At 48.4% G+C, this 17,140-nt stretch overlaps 1 protein-coding gene across 2 annotated transcripts in view; it reads right to left on the bottom strand.

Moving 5' to 3' along the window:
- Positions 1-4,117: 4,117 nt before the first annotated feature.
- The window catches only part of ZZZ3 (zinc finger ZZ-type containing 3), a 557,158-nt gene continuing 544,135 nt past the window's right edge, over positions 4,118-17,140 (bottom strand). Inside the window, exon 12 of one of the 2 annotated variants that reach the window (XM_078645214.1) lies at positions 4,118-5,410. In XM_078645214.1, coding sequence (XP_078501340.1) covers positions 5,266-5,410 — 145 coding nt within the window. In that variant the 3' untranslated portion in view covers positions 4,118-5,265. The remainder of the gene's footprint in view (positions 5,411-17,140) is intronic. The other variant, XM_078645225.1, reaches the window with a different exon arrangement.

The following is a 17,140-nucleotide window of genomic DNA, read 5'->3' as shown; positions in this document are numbered from 1 at the left end:
ATTTGTCTGGCTGGAGATCAGAACTGCTCCAATGAAATGAGAACAAGAAAGCATTTGGGCATTTCTCAACTCACGTTTGCAGAATCAAAGATTTTAATTTACCAGCTTGCAAATTTCTTGAAAAACACATTTTGTGACTAGAGCAACTTTTCATTTTTAGGAAGTTTATTTTCAAAGTAGCTACCAATTATATGCAGAAAAGAAACTAATCGTTTTCGCCAATAGACATTTTGTCCATAAATCACATTAATTTATATCTAAATACATGGCATGCTGGTCCATTCCACCACTTCCCAATCCATTACATTGTCAAATGTTTGTTAATACAACCATGTGCCCAGATAAATAAGACCGAAACAAACAGAAAGTCTGTGCCCACCAAAAATGGCCTAAAACTGGATACCAGGAGGTACAGAAAATAACATACTCTAGATTGTGTGACCAAACACCGAACACCAACTTCTGTTAGTTCACTAATATTTATGTAAATAATGTACACAGTGCTATAGGTAGGCTTTGTTACTTTACAGAATTTGCTGGTAGGCAGAATGTCTGTGTGCGAAAGATGCTGGAACTACCCTATGATTGAAATACTTCACCCCCAACTCGATGGACATTAGGGCAAGACCAGTATATATTCTTTGGTTTTCATAACATTTCTTGTATGGCCTATAATCGTGCTATGCCTTTTGTGAAGAGTTCAATAAGTTAAACCGCTTTAAGTGCTTGACAGCAATGTACCTGCCTCTACGTTAGGCCTTTGTAGGTCACCTGGTTCATCATGTGTGCAGTTATTGATAGCATATTACTGGAGGATATGATGGGGTGCATGTTCCCGTCCTTCTCCTCAAACCGTACTTAAGTATAGTTTGTGCAGGTGCCGTCCACTTTGATCTAGTCATCCACTAGGAGTCATTCTAGATGTATTCCTTCACGCTTTTGATTTTGCACTCTTTGCAGCCCGTTTATTAATCCCTGCGAAACTGACCGCTCAAATAGTGCTTTGTGAACATACAGAGGGACACCCATGTAGTGGTCTGTCAGTTGTCTAGGTCATGGACTCTGCATGCTAACGCAGTAGTAGCTGCTTTTGCACTGGTAGAAAGAGCACACAGTTCTTCTAGAGGCTCCTTTTCGGCCAGTGTTTAGAAGATCTTAATGTAGAGCGCAATCCAGATGGTGATGGTACTCTTCTGCACTGCGTTGCATTTTTTCACTCTACCGAACCCCACAAACAGCTGATCATCCATCCAGTGTTCCTTGGTACGTTCAAAGTAGAAAGCCAGTGCTCTTGTGGGGGCCAAGTGATGAAGTCTCTCCTCCTTCTTAGGGGTGTAAGGCAGAGCGGAAAATGCCAGCAAGGTGATGTTTTGACCGTCGTGGAATGACTTTACAACCTTAGGCAATAAGATGCGCATTTCTGCAAAACCAGTTTGTCTGGGATGAATGTGGTGTACGGTCGGTTAACGTAGAGATAGAGAGCTAGGAGAGGAAGAAGGTGAAGGAGAGGAAGGGTGCATTGGAGAAGTTGCACAATCCTTTTTGGCAGGAACCACAGTTGGAAGTGGTGTGTCTGCTGGTCTCTTTTTGTGAGGAATTGCTTCCACATGTCCAGTTTTTGGATTGATATAGACCTCTTTCTGTTTTGGATCTGGTCTAAATAGCTCTTCCTCTTGTATAATCCTCTTCGGCGCCGATTTCTTAGGTGCCGATAGTGGTTGTTTAGTGTTTTTTGCCTTAGGAGGAGGGATTGAGTCCTGTGGCAATTTCTTCGATGCCGAAGGTGGTTTAGGCTTGTCTGTATCAGGCCTTGTGGTCTTTGGTACCGCTATTGAAGATTTCGGCGTGGAGACAGGTTTTGTTGGGCCTGCAGCGCCGGAGTCTATCTTCCCATCTTTGTTTTTGGAACCGGATGGTTTCGGAGTCGAAGCTTTCGGGTCCGTTACTGTTTTTGGGTTTGGCACCGATGTCTGTTTAGGTTTGGGTGCCGAAGAGTCTTTGGGCGCCGAAGGGCGTGTTGGCTTCGGTGCCGAAGTGTCCTTCGGTGTCGAAGGATGTTTCGGTGCCAATGGAGGAGGTGGAATTGGCACATGTGTTTTTTTCAGTGCCGAGGCACCGGAAGGAGTAGTCTTTTTACTCAGAGTCGAGCCCGAAGGCGGGGCGTCGGAGGGTAAATTTCGGTCTCGACTGGGCCCCATGGGCGGAGTGCTGACCGTTGCCTCTGGTTTGGGCAGTGTCTGTTGTGCAGGGGCAGAGGTACTCAAGGGTTGTCGAGATGGAATCGAATCGTCCGAGTCCTCTGCTCCTGATATGATCTGGAGAGCAGGCGAGTCTTCCTCGGCGACGAGTGGAGCCTCGTCCTCGGAGATATCTTCGAGTGGGTTCTCATCCTCGGAGAAGTCTTCTTCGACGATCTCCTCCTCAATGATGTCCTCCGGTTCTGGCGCTGATCTCCTCATCTCGTGTCGACGGGCCCTCCGATCCCGAATGGTCTTTTTCGATCAGAAGGAGGCACAGGCTGTGCAGGTCGACGTGTCGTGTTCTGGCGAGAGACAGAGGTTGCAAACCTCGTGATGGTCGCTATGAGGGAATTTTGCTCGACATACCGGGCATCTCTTGAATGGAGTTATGTCCATGAGGCGTAGGCCGTACGGCGCCGATAGGTCCAACGGCCAGCGTTGAGGTACCGGGATGTAGCTGTGATGTCGAAAGGTTTATTCGATGTCGAAAGTTGGTTATTTAAAAAGTTCTCTGCGAAAATGTCGAAAAGTGTCTTTTCTAGCCGGAGCGGAAAACTTTCATCCGAACCCAGTGGCGGAAAAAAAACAATCTGAGGATGGAGTCGATGACCATGCGCAGTATTGTCCAAGGGAGGAGTCATCTATCTCGTGACTACAAAGACTTCTTCCAAGATGACAACAACCTGCAATCATCCGAGCCCAACACCAGGTGGGATCTATTGCTAAGTGTACAATCTGCAGCTCATATGCCTCGAACATCTTGTTTTCTTTATACATATCAAGAATTTAGTGTACCTAGCAACTGATGGCCCTGCTTTAGTACTGTTAAATGTTCTACACTGGTCTTCAAATAAAACATATGAACAGACCTCAGCAAATGAAAAAGCAAGCGAGCAGACAAAGCATCAGTCTCTGAAGATGTGAACATCTCAAACTGCCCTCACTGTGTTCCATTCAGAGGAGACAGGCCAATAGGGCCTTTATGTGCACAACTCAACTTGTAACAACACGGCACTCCAGAAGACGATAAACTGAACCCAGTTCAGGCAATTACCTTAGTTCCTTCCACTTAGAGTGATGCTTTGCATATGTGGATGGACTGAGGATGCATTCTGCAGCAGCACTTCTCTTGTAACTGCCGTTGGAAGTCAGGGCGGAGCTTTACATAGTTCTGAAAGCACTGAAGACCCCCTTGCCACCAGCAGGCGGGAGGAAGGACTTGGGTGAGACAGAAACCAGCACAATTTCTCTTACCTGCCCTTGCTGTTCCTTTCCCCAGCCCCTTGACCTGCTGAGCCTGACTCAAGGGCCTCAGAAGACCATGTTAATCAACTCCATGTTTTAACAGAGCAACAGAAGGGTGCAAGATGCTAGTTGCACGAGAGGAAAGCTGGGGGCAGTGGTACAGAAGAGTTTGGGTGCTTATCGTGGTACTGGCTACAATGCAGAAAAATAAATGGGGCCCATTCTGGAATTGATTGACAAGCGAGTGACTTTGTCACATCAAAACAAACTGGCATGTGGAGATAAGTGAATACATCATGGCATGGACAGGCATAGGGCATACTGACCGGCAGGTTGGAGCTAAAGAGCCTATAATTGCATTGTCAAACAAAGGCATATGTCATGCCATTGATGGGCATTTTAGAGGGGGCAAGGATGGAACATTGGTGCACTGTGCCATATACGGTCATATCTGTTAACCTGGATATATATTGTACATCATAGTGATGTGGCAATTAACCGGGGCACATCATAGCACTGACATGTTTGGCAAAGGGAGACACATCAAGGTTTTCCCAGGCGCATTTGGATAACTGCCTCACAGAAAAGGCTCACCCGATGACGATGAGTTTTAGGAATCACAACAAGCATTCTATGTATAAACAGACTGTATCCACATCGTTTATTTGTCACAGTTCTCCTGACGTTTTAACATTATTTAGGAACATACTGTATACACAGATTAGAAGAAACCAAAAACATACAAAATGTTTTAGATGATCCACAACAAAATCCAGCAGTATAAAAGAATGCATGTGAATCTTTGCTCACTGCACAGACTAAATGTAATTACCTGTTTAAATATTAATAAAAATACAATCTTCTGTGGATCTTGTGCAGACTACAAAAGGGGGAAATTTTATTACCGTATGTATGAGTCATTTTACGCAGATTTCTTTGATGAGCTGCTCTGACAACTCCAAACGCAGAGGTAAACGGCTGTGTATTTTATTTTGTGGGCATTCATGTTGAGTATTTGAGACTTTACACAGTTACTACCACTGGCACTTTCACCGTATTTTGTACACATCACATGATCATTTTTTATTTAACATTACAATTAAAAAATATATCTGAGTGACAATTTCTGAACATTCATACACCAAAAGCTGGTAAAGAAGCAGTACCAGGGTTGCCACCTGTAGTGCTTCACTGTTGTTAAGGAACAATTTATGGTGGTAAAAGGATAACGAAAATGGCATCTAAGCAGCTCAAACTTTACGACAGCCGGCAATGAACCATTCAAGGATCAGAACGTTCTTTTATACAGTATATCCTACAAGCAAACAGTGTCATTCTTTTAAAACCTTGTCTAAAGAAGTCAGTTTCTGTGCAAAAAAACTATTTCACAACAAACTGCAAGCTACTAAACTGGTTTATTATAAATATTTAGTTTCTCTCTATCATATGACTGAAGTTGAAAGCCTTTGGAATTGACTGTGTGCTCGTTGTCGGTCTCCCCACGGCTCATCCTTCACCACCTGCCAGCGCTGCGGAGGAGGGGAGGGTCGACCTCCCGGCGAAGCCTTCTGCACACTCGGAATGTTCAGCTGCTTTTCAGGGACCTAGAACTAGGGCAGGGCAGCACAGTGCTGGAGGTTGAGAAGTATACCCAGGAACCGGTCATGCTACGAGCGGCGACTCTGGAAAAGACTAGACTCTCTTCGAACTGCATGGGGGGATTAGCAACGGTGCCAAGGTTTAAGAGGGTGCCATCCCAGCTGTCCACTGGAGTCCCACGTCATCTGTTTGCTGGGAAGTAGTTTGGGTCAAGGTAATTGTAACTCGTGCCTTGGGACATGCAATAGTCTCTGTCTAAGAAGGTCTCTGCTCTGTAAACGGGTTCCAAGTAGTGATCTTCCTTGTGAGATCCGGTTTCGTACAAGCTGAAAAGGAACCAAAGATATGCAGTCATTTTACAAATATATTAGGATATGTAAGGTAATCGGAACACAAATTATTAGTGTTTCGTGCGCTTAGCCCACCCTCCCTCTAAAAGAAAAAAGCCTGAGTACTAATTTCATTGCATGCCTTTAAGAAATGAGTTCTGAAATGCAAAGTATTCTACTTCTTGCCAGTCCAAGTATTTAAGAGACTGCGACCAAGGAACTGTTCTAATTTTCTTCATTGGTTTCATACAGTTTCAAGAATTTAGACAAAACGATCTTACTTGTAGGCAAGGTGCGTTGCTGGTTTGAAGGAATCTCTTTCTACATAATTTAAAAAAATCCGAACATTGTTATTTCAACATTAGTGAATAATTTTGGTATGCGAGATAACGTCCTGGCAATTCTAAATGGCTCACTTAATTGGATCTCCACATTTCTCGTGTCTGACACCTAACTGTTCTTTGGTGCTTTCCTTGTAGAGAGAAAGAGCTCTCTTTGCGTCCAGGCGCTGGAGTCTCGCTTCCTCTTTAGAAAGATGAGGCATAGCGAAAAATGTAGGCAGAATGTTCTGGCAAATATGAAAGGGACAGACTACCTTCGGCAGAAAAGAGGCATGTGTCAGAAGAACCTGGCAAATGGAATGGTCATTATGTAATTTGTCTTGATGGGTAGGAGTCTGAGTGGATAGCTATGCAGGGCCTAGAAGGTGAGCCTTAGAGAAACGTTAGGAGAAAATTAAGGTCCCATTGGGGCATGATGAAAGAAGTAGGCCGATAAAAAATTTTGCAAACTCTTAAAACTGAGTCAGAACAAGTGATTTAAACAATGACGGCTGATCCGGCAACTGCAAAAAAAAAAAAAAACATATGGATGCAGGTAATCTTCGGTTCCCAGGGCAAGGCCTTGCAGGACTAACAACACTACAAAAAGTTAGACCTCCAACAAGAGGACTTGGAGCGGGTTGACTTGGCAAGAGGAGCACCAAGTCACAAATTTCTCCAAATGGCATGGGTATACAGTCTTTGTCAAGGAACACTTGGCTGTCAAGATGACATGAAAGTTCTTGGGAAGCAGATCAAAGGCATTTAACCGTTGCCTCTAAATCAGCAAGCATGAAGGTGAAGCCTGTGTAGGTTTGGGCCTACTACTATGACAGAAGGTCCTCATGAACAAGCAGCCTGATCGGAGGACAGATGCTCATTCTCAGACAGTTTGGGATAGCACACTCATTGCCCAGTCGGAAGCCACTAGGATGACTTGGGCCCAGTCAGTCCTGATCTTCTTGAGAACTCTGGGCAGGAGTGGGATCAGTCGGACGGTGTACAGGAGTCCCAGGTTCCACTTTAAACAGAACAAGTCTCTGAGCAAGAATCACTTTGGAAACTCCAATGTACAGAAGTGCTGACATTGCGTACTCTTGACTGTGGTGAATACATGGAGTCAAGGTTCCCCTCATTTCAGAAGAGGTCTTGCACCACCTTCGGCTGCAGAAGCCATTTGTGATTCACAAGGAATCAGCAGGTGAGCTCGTCCACCCTGGCTTTCAGAAATCCCACCAGGTGCTGCACGTCCAGGAAGAAGTCCTGAAAAATGGTTAAGTGTGGGACTGCTAATGCATGGGGAAAAGTGAACTCAATTGCAAAGTATAAACATTTGCACCAACCTTGTATGTAGATTTCCTAAGGTGTGGTACCTAGGCATACCACCCCCAGTACTCAAAGTAGTCCAAAGTAATCCAAAAGTAATCGGACAGTACTTACTGTATAATTCAGACTGCATTTTAAATGTATACAAACTTGTAACTGCAAATTCAACCACAACTGGGTTTACTTGAACAGTCTTGCATTTGAGATTATATTTTACTTACCTGAACAAATTCTACTTGGTTCTAAATTAAAACATTATTATACTTTTTTTATACTTACCTAATTGGCCTGGATTTTGTCTCTGAGTGTGTGTAATCAGTCCATGAATGAGTGAATACAATAAATGCTTAACACACCCTCTGGATAAGCCTAACTGCTTGCCCTCACTAACAGAAAGAGAGCTGTTAGTACTACCTAATGCACAAGTTACTACTTGTGTAATGATATATCTGTAAGAGACATTAGTTAGTGATAGATTCCTTACCTTAGGATATCCCCAGGCGTCAGACTGAATCCGGACAGTTTTTTGTCAGCAGTACCCCTGTGCGTCGGTAGGTGGCGTCATGCGGCTCTGCGTCCGTCGCTGGCGTCGTAAGCGCCGAGATGACGTCACGGAGACTACTTGGGCAATACCCATGTGCGCCGACGTCAGTTCTGTACATGACTTTCCGCACCAGTAAAGCAGAGCCATGCAAGAAACTGACCACTGGTGCCATGAAACTAGGGCCCTGAAAGGGATGACCTTAACCCTAGAAATCAGTTTGCAGAACAGGGAGGATGGTTGGGGCGGTAAGGAATCTATCACTAACTAATGTCTCTTACAGATATATTGTTACACAAGTAGTAACTTGTGCATCTGAAAGAGACAGGTTAGTGATAGATTCCTTACCTTAGAATAGATACCCCAGCAATACCAACCCCGGTGGTGGGTCTGTGAATAAGATTACAGCAGAAAGTCACGGAGTCTCTTGCTGTGTACACTACTCTGGCAACACACTTGTACTATCGATCTCAAAGTGTCCAGTTTTTGCTCTTCTTTTTACTTGCCTGATAACCTTTCCTCTCTTATACTTACTTTCTGTTCTACTGTAAGGCACAGGACTGTGCTCTTTACAAATTTTGTAATGCGATCTACAAATATTTCTTCATTGTTAAAAATAAATTCCATGTCCGGCTGGACGTGGACAAACATATAAGCAGCTCATCTAGGCTGGTCTTATTATCTAGTTTCTTTATCTATGAACTGCTTTGGACCATTGTTCCCTTGTAATTGGTAAACGTGTGCAGCGAGGCCCACGTAGCTGCCTGACAAATGTCCTGCAAGGGAACACTGCGTCCCAAGGCAGTAGTGGATGCTGTTGCCCTGGTAGAATGGGCATGCAGCCCCACAGAAAGCTCCTTCTTAGCCAACGAGTAACAGGCTTTGATGCAGGGAACGACCCACCGAGAGTTGGTCCATTTGTGCACGGCCCAACCCTTTATGGCGCCCACGTAGCCAACAAACAGCTGGTCATCCACCCGGAACTGTTGTGTGGGCTTCAGATAAAACGAGAGCGCACGTTTTGGGTCCAGACGGTGGAGTCTCTCTTCCTGTTTTGAAGGATGTGGAGGTGGTAAGAAGGTGGGCAAAGTGATGGTCTGCCCGTTGTGGAAGGGCGTGACAACCTTTGGCAAGAAAGAAGGATGGGTCCTCAAAACCACCTTGTCCGGATAAACAGAAAGGAAAGGAGGTTTGGAAGAATGAGCCTGGAGCTCACTCATTCTTCAGGCAGATGTGATAGCTACCAGGAAAGCCGTCTTGAGAGTAAGAAGACGCAAAGGACAGTTATGAAGGGGCTCAAAGGGACGCACATCAGATATGTCAAAACAAGGTTTAAGTCCCATTGAGGCAAGATGAACAGCACGGGAGGAAATGTGTGCGTAATGCCTTTCAGAAAACGGTTAACAACCGGGGACTTAAAAAGAGAAGGCTGATCTGGTAGCCGTAGAAAGGTGGCAATGGCCGAAAGATAACCTTTGATAGTGCCCAGAGCAGAACCCTGCTGGGCCAAAGAAAGAAGGAACAGAAGGACCTTGGAAAGAGGGGCAGAAAGGTGATCCACAGACTTTGCTGTGCACCATGCCACAAACTTGTTCCACCTGCAGGTGTATACAGTTTTAGTGGAGGGACGCCTGGCAGCCAGAACAACATCACAGACTTCGGGAGGAAGATCAAAAGCTGTCAACTGTCGTCGCTCAATCTCCACGCATGAAGGTGGAGGCTGGACAGGTTCGGGTGGAGGACCGTTTCCTGATGCTGCGACAGAAGATCCTCCCGAAGAGGCAGTCGGATCGGGGGATTGATAGCCATGTTGAGTAGCTCGGGATACCAGTATCTTCGTGCCCAATCCGGAGCCACAAGGATGACTTGGGCCAGTCGCGCCAAATCTTCTTCAGCAGTCTGGGCAGAAGTGGTTTAGGCGGAAAGGCATACAATAGACTGCAACTCCACTCGCGTCGAAAAGCATTGCCGAGCGAGTGCCGCCTTGGAAATTCCAACGCACAGATCTGATGACATTGCGCGTTCTCTGCGGTGACGAATAGATCTAACCACGGTTCTCCCCACTGCTGAAAGAGACATTGCGCATTGTCAGAGTTCATACGCCATTTGTGATCCATCAAGCACCGGCGGATGAGTTTGTCCGCCCTGGCGTTCAGAGAACCTGCCAGGTGTTGAACCACCAAGGTAAAGCCTTGATGTTCCAGCCATGTCCAGAGGCGCAGAGCCTCCTGACATAGGGGCCAGGACCCCACCCCACCCTGTTTGTTGTAATACCACATGGTGGTGGTGTCGTCCGTGAACACCTGCACCACACTTCCCCGGATAAAGGGAAGGAATGCTTCCAGTGCAAGTCGGATCCCCCGAAGCTCCAAAAGGCTGATATGGAGCTGGGACTCCGCCGGAGACCAGAGGCCTCTGATCTCCGCCTCTCCCAAGTGGCCTCCCCACCCCAGGAGGGACATTTCCGTCGCCACTGTGTACTCGGTTGGGGGAAGGGTGAGGGATCTGCCTACTCAATGGCGATTCGAGAGTCACCACTAAAATGGTAGTGCAGTGCCCTCCGAGATCTGGACATGATCGGACAGGTTGTCCTGATGCTGTGCCCACTTTAACTTCAGGTCTCACGGCAGAGCCCGCATATGCCATCTGCCATGTTGCACTAGCAGGATGCAGGAGGCCATCAGGCCCAGGAGCCAGAGGGTCATCCTGACTGAAACCCGGGATAGAGGCTGAAAGATCAGAATCATAGCCTGAATATCCCAGACTCACTGCTCGGGAGAATGAACCCGAAACCGCGTCAAATCCAGAACCGCTCCGATGAAGGGGAGCCTCTGAGAGGTACTCCGATGCAACTTCGGCACGTTGATGGAGAACCCCAGCAAATGCAGGAGGTCGGCCGTAGTCCGAAGGTGGGTGACAACTGCTTGGAGAGAGTCCGCTTTCAACAACCAGTCGTTGAGGTAGGGGAAGACTGACACCCCTGACCTGCGCTGGTGAGATGCGACCACTGCCATCACTTTCGTGAACACTTGAGAGGCGCTGGTAAGGCCGAAGGGGCGCACGGCAAACTGAAAATGCTCCTGGCCTACCGTGAACCGCAGGCAACGCCGGTGGGCCGGCAGGCTAGGGATGTAAAAATATGCGTTCTTCAAGTCCAACACTACCATCCAGTCTCCAGGGTCGAGGGCAGCCAAGACCTGAGCCAGACTGAACTTTTTGAACTTCTTGCGGAGGAAGCGATTGACGTTCTTGAGGTCCAAGATGGGGCTAAAGCCCCCTTTGTCCTTCTTGGGGACCAGAAAGTAGTGGGAATAACAACCACGTCCTACTTCTAGCCCAGGAACGCGCTCGATGGCCCCCTTGGCCAAGAGGGCCATGACTTCCTGTTGGAGAAGCGCAAAGTGATCTGACATGCGGTGGAACGGAGGTAGCATGGCTGGGGGGTGTAGACTCATAGGGTAGGGAGTAACCCCTCCGGACGAGTTGCAGCACCCACCTGTCGTAAGTGACAGAACGCTAGTGGGGGAGGTAATGTCTAATCCTGCCCCCCGCTGGCGTGGGGTGCACCCCAAAGCTCAGACTAGGAAGATTTTGAGGCGGATGCTGCAAGAGCGGAGGAGGATTGACCCGCACGCTGGCCCCCTCTGCCACCACGGCGGCCTCCACGCCCACAGCCGCGCTGAGGTTGGTTCTGCGTAGGCTTCTGACTGAACGAGCGGGCAGGGGCCCCCCATCCGTGGACACAAAAGGAACGAAAGGTAGACATGGCCGGGCGTGTTGTGGTAAGACCCAAGGGCTTGGCCGTAGCTCGAGATGCCTTATCGCCAAACAGGCGAGTACCATCAAAAGGCATGTCCATGAGGGAACTCTGGACATCCCCCGAAAACCCAGTGGACCGCAGCCAGGTATGGCGATGTAGAGCCACAGTTGTGGAGATCGCTCTCCCTAAAGAATCCGCGGTGTCCAGGCCACACCGAATGGCAAACTTCGCGGAATCCTTTCCCTCCGCCACCGCCTGGGAAAGCACAGCCTGAACCTCTTCCGGACACTGGGGCAGTCTCTGCGCCACTGTGTCCCACACAGCGCCAGAGTAGCGGCCCAAAAGGCATGCGGTGTTGACTGACCGCAGCCCCAAGCTGGCAGAGGAAAACCGCCTCTTGCCAAACTGCTCCAGCTTTTTTTGATTCCTTATCCAGTGGGTAAGTAGGGAACGCACTCTGAGAAGTGGAGGCCTGAATGACCAGGCTCTCCGGAGTGGGATGGTTTGTCAGAAAGGCCGGGGTACCCGGGGCCGGGCGATGACACCTGGCCACGTTTTTATCCACAGGAACCCCAGTGGCTGCCCTAGACCAGGTGCCTTTCAAAACATAAATCAACGCCTCATTAAACGGGAGCAGAGGTTCCATAGAACTTGCTGCCGGCTGAAGCACCTCAGTAAGGAGGTTGGTCTTGTGAGTGACAGTAGGCAGATCAAGGTCAAGAGCCTCAGCTGCTCTACGGAGCACCATGGTATACGTGGCGCCCTCCTTCATGATGGTGGGAGGATACATAAATCCAGGCTCGGAGGAGAGGTCAAGGCCGCCTATGTCCTCAGAGTTTTCCACCCACTCATTTTCTGACTCGCACTGCCGTGCAGGAGGGTCTTCCGACCCCTCAGTTATCCCCCTCCTCCACAGCCCGTGGTATGGGAGGGAGCAGCGGGGGAGGCACATGGGAAAACAAGTGCTCCAACGGCGCGGCGCCGATCCGGCGCCATGTCTCAATTAAGGTCCTAAGCCGGGGCAAAATTGCCCGGGAATTCGGGCAAGGGCCGGAGTCGCTGACGGACCCGGATAAGTTGGGTAGGCCACGGGACTCCCGGGCTCCAATGGAGCCGCAGGGGAAGCACTCCTTGGACCCCTCGTCTGCGTTCGGAGACTGAGGGGGGGGGGACTTAAGAGAGCGAACACGCTTCTTCGACTTTTTCTTGTGACTTCTCTTACCCGATTCTGAGGGTGAAGACTTAGACCCCGAGGAGCGATGATTGCTCCGCGGTCGGTCCTTCGAGCCACCCCTGGACCTCGAACGGCACGGAGATTACTGCCTGGCCTCCAGCAGCTTTCGGGACCACTCCCGCAAAGCCTTCGAAGCCATGGCCAGACAGTCGGAACATGATCGAGAGTCATGATCGTGCTCCAGACAGTAGAGATAGACGCCATGGGGGTCGGACACCGACATCGTACGGCGACAGGCCCGGCAGGATTTAAACACAGACATTCCTACGTGGCACCAGGAGTCAAATACTCAAAAGAAGTAGAGACAAAAGTCTCGAAAACAATAGGCAAAAAGTGACTAGGGTACGTGCTCTAACCGGATCTGCACTTGTTGGCGCGGAAAAAAAAAAAAAAAAAAAGAACGGACGTCAGCGTGCATGGGTGGCGCCCAAGTAGTCTCCGTGACTTCATCTCTGGGCTTACGACGCCAGCGACGGAGCCGCACAATGCCACCTACCGATGCGCAGGGGTACGGCAGACGAAAAACGTTCTGGATCCAGTCTGACGCCTGGGGATATTCTAAGGTAAGGAATCTATCACTAACGTGCCCCTTTCAGATTTAGCTTCTGCTATACCTCTGGGGACTCCCTGGACTCTGTGCACACTATACCTTACTTTGGTTTAGTATATGCAGAGCCAGCTTCCTACAGGCAGGTGTCGTTCTGGGGGAACTCTGGGTAGCGTGGAGAGGGTCAGAACACCCCACAGGCGATGTGCAGGTGGGGGGGGTCCTAGGAGCATGGTGTCTGGGTGGGGACTTACCCTCAGGTAAGTCTTGAACTTACCAGGCTTGGAGGAAGAGGACTTGGAACGACACAGAGATCTACCCCAGTAATGGGATCAGGAATGGCAGAGCCCCCTTCTGCTGTGCCGTCAGGAGTTTCATCCCCACGCATGAATTGCCTTGGGGTGCATTGGCTTGCACTCAACGGAGGCTTTGGAGTTGTGGTCTGACCGCAGGCCACAGACACAGGTCAGGGATCAGACACATATCTGTCAGACATTCCCCACAAATGTAAATTGTAGGTTTTGCAGGGGACATATCCCTAGCACACTGGAATCAATCGCTCAAAATAATTGACAAAAGGTTTTAAAAAAAAATTGGTTTAAAAAAATGAGTGGTGGGTCTCTGGATCCACGCAGTTGGCAGAGAAAGGAACTGATGTCAGCACACTGGGGTTGTGCTTATATGAGCACCGCAACTTCACTACCGATGCAGAAGATGCCTGGCGTTTAAAGATCTTTCCTGTGCTAGGCGATCAGGGAAGTGCCACAACCTCATGCTACACGGTTTGTTGTAGTACCACATGGAGGTTGATTTTTCTGTGATAACCTGTACCATCTGCAATAAAGATATAGGCCGAAAGGTCCCTTGGTACTGAATCAACTGAAACTTTAGACCAGACTGCAGAGCCTGCATGGACCACCTGGCATGAAGCACAAGAAAGATGCAGGAGGTCAAGAAGCCTTAGAGATGTTTTCACTGAGATCCAGGTCAAAGATTTAAACATAGGGATAATAGCCAGAAAGTTCTGGATTTGTTGGAGCAGGGGGAAGGCTCAGAAGTGCACTGTCCAGAATGGCTCTGATGAAGGGAGTCAGAAGCGATTTTGGCATGCTGATGGAGAAGACCGACAAGGTCAACAGGTTGGCTATTGTCTACAGGGGGTTTTACAAATAAGGCATGCCAGACCTCAGCAACCAGTTGAGGGATGGGAAGACTGATTTCTCAAACCTCAGCAGATGGGCTGCGGCACCACAGTCGCCTTTGTCAACACTGGAGATACACTGGTAAGGCCAAATGGAAGCATTGCGAACTGAAGGTGTTATTGGTCCACCTTGAACCACAGCTAAAGATTGTGGGATTGCAGGACAGGTTTGTGGAACTGGGCATCCTGTACATCCAACACTAACACCTAGTCTTCTGAATCCAGGGTAGACAGAACTTGGGACAGGGTGAGGGTTTTGAACTTGGCCTTCCAGGGGAAGATGTTCAGAGGACAAATATCTAGGATGGGGCAGAGGTCTTTGTTCTATTAAGGCACTAGGAAATAACAGGAGTAACAGCCAGTCCCGATCTTTTATTATTAAATGACATTTGTAGAGCGCACTGACACCGTGGGTTTCCTGGCGCTGTAGGACAGAGGTGATACACTGACTGGGGCTTATGCAGGTTTAGCAGGGTGGGGGAAGAGGAAGGTTTTGAGCAGCTTCCTGAAGTGGAGGAGGGAGCTGCTTGATTTGATGGTCAGGGGGAGAGAATTCCAGAACTTCGGGGCTGAGAGGGCAAATCTATGTCCACCGAATTTGTTGGTTCTGGTTTTGGGTATGACAAGCGACTGAAGATGAGCAGAGCGTAGGTTGCGATTTGGGCGGTAGGGAGTGATGAGGGAGGTCAGGAAGGCGGGGCTGGAGCAGTGGAGAGCCTTGTACGTGAGGCAACCTAGCTTGAAGGCCACCCTCTGATCTATAGGCAGCCAGTGCAGTTTATGCATCAGGGGTTTGTCCGATTGCCATTTTGGGGATTTGAAAATGATGCGGGCTGCCTGATCTGATGGCAACATCCTCTCCATGGTCTCTTGACCATGAGAGCGTGAACTTTTCTTCAGAGTATAGACATGTGGTTCTTTGGAAGGCGTAATGGTGTAGGTGGCCTATCCAAGGGAAGTAACAGGAAGGTAAGCATTTTCCACAAGCTAGAGCATTCATGGGTCAGATTTGTTGCTCCTCCACCCAGGAAGGTAAAAGGTGATGTGAACTTCCAATGGGCAATTGTGGCTGCTGAGTACTTAAAGTGGCTTTGCAGCAGCTGCAGGGTAGGGGCAGTTGAGTTAGGTAGAATGATGCAGTTGGGGGCCTGGACACTTGCAGCCTGATCCCGCGTCTCTGCCTCAGAAAGACGGAGAAGCCTGTTGAGGCAGGTTCTGGCTTTGGTTTGGTTGGTAGCCCCTTCCGAAGCCTCGAAAGAGGTGAAACTTTTGGGGGAACTGGAACACTGGCAGAGGAAGCCCAGGAGTGAGGAATTGTCTTGCAGTTCTTAAATTTCTCTATGTCTGAATCCACCTGGTTTCTGAAGACACTGGTCCCATTGGAGGTCATGTCTATCAGAGACTGCTGGATGTCACTGAAGAATCTCCTACCCAGGTAGTCGGTTGTGTCCAGGTCCAATTTTAGTAAGTACTTCGCTGAGTCTTGGCCATCTTTTATAGGGCGTTTTAGGCGTTTTTAGGCATCCTTCTGGGACGGCAGGATAGATGTCCGCCACCCAGTCCCACAGCACATGCTATTATCTACCCAGTAGACTGCTGGTGTTGACTGACTTTAGTGCAAGGCTGGCTGAGTAGAACATTCTTTTTGCAAAAGTCTCCACATGATTTGACTACCTGGAGGTGTGGTTGGAAATGCTTCAGTGTTCAATTGGTTGGTGGAGGCTTGCAGCATTAGTCTCTTGGAAGACAGCAATAGCAGGAGGAAATTGCCAACTTGCAATCTGACTGTTGCCAGGCAGGCAAGATCCTGGTTTTGACCAGGTGCCCAACAGTAGCTTGTTAATACCTCATTGAATGGCAGGATAGACTCTTGCATGGTTTGCCCCAAGTGTAGCATCTCAGTAAGAACATTAGTCTTGACTTCAGCGGAAGGAAGAGTCAAATCAGACCTTGGGGTGAAATCTAGAGGCACAGTCCACATCTGGGACAGAGCAACTCATGGTAGCCAAATGGAGGCAACCTCAGATACTTACTGCCAGAAGTAGTTCAAGAGGGATCTGGTCAGGTACCACATATTTGGTCCATGGCCTCTCTGAATTCCTTAATTTGTTGTGGCATCACACCAGGGACAGGGAAGTCTGGTTCAATGGAATCAAGATTAGAATTAGTTCAGGTGTTGGAGACAGAATTAGCGACCTAGAGGTACCCAGGCACATGGCACGACTTTAAAATGATTGGAGTAGCAGGACAAAGTGCAACAGTGTTTGGACTACTTGTCTTTTTTTATATTTTTTGGACTTAGATGAAGACTGGTCATGGAAGCAATTTTGAGGAGTGGGAGTGCATCCATGCACTTGACTTCAACTAAGATTGTCCCATTTCAGACTTCTTTTGGTACTCCATAATATAGAGCTTTGATTTGCGCTCGCAGGTGGCTTTCAGGTTCATCTTTGAACACCGATCACAGGAAAGTAATGCTGGGACGCCAGGGAGAAACCACATTTGGATCTATCACTTGACCACTGCTTATAGCAATCCTTATAAGGTTTCAACCCGGTTTTTATAGGTGGGGACATGTTCCGAGCAAACTGATGGAATTTGAAGAAAAATTAATCATTCTCAGGATTCTGGCAGAGTAAGGGAGCAAACTCCGCATCCGCCTTCAAAGGTGTTGAAAAAACCCCTGAAGCAATCAACGTCAGCACACGGAGGTGGCACGAATATAGTAGGCCCGGCATTATCTCAAGGGCAGACCATGATGCCACCTATCAATGTGCAGAAAGGTGTTAAGAAAGTTT

This window comes from Lissotriton helveticus, chromosome 1_1 (genome assembly GCF_964261635.1).
Source record: "Lissotriton helveticus chromosome 1_1, aLisHel1.1, whole genome shotgun sequence".
NCBI classification, from domain to species: Eukaryota; Metazoa; Chordata; class Amphibia; order Caudata; family Salamandridae; genus Lissotriton; species Lissotriton helveticus.
The sequence above is the reverse complement of the archived record's forward strand: the minus strand, read 5'-3'. Positions and strand labels throughout refer to the sequence as shown.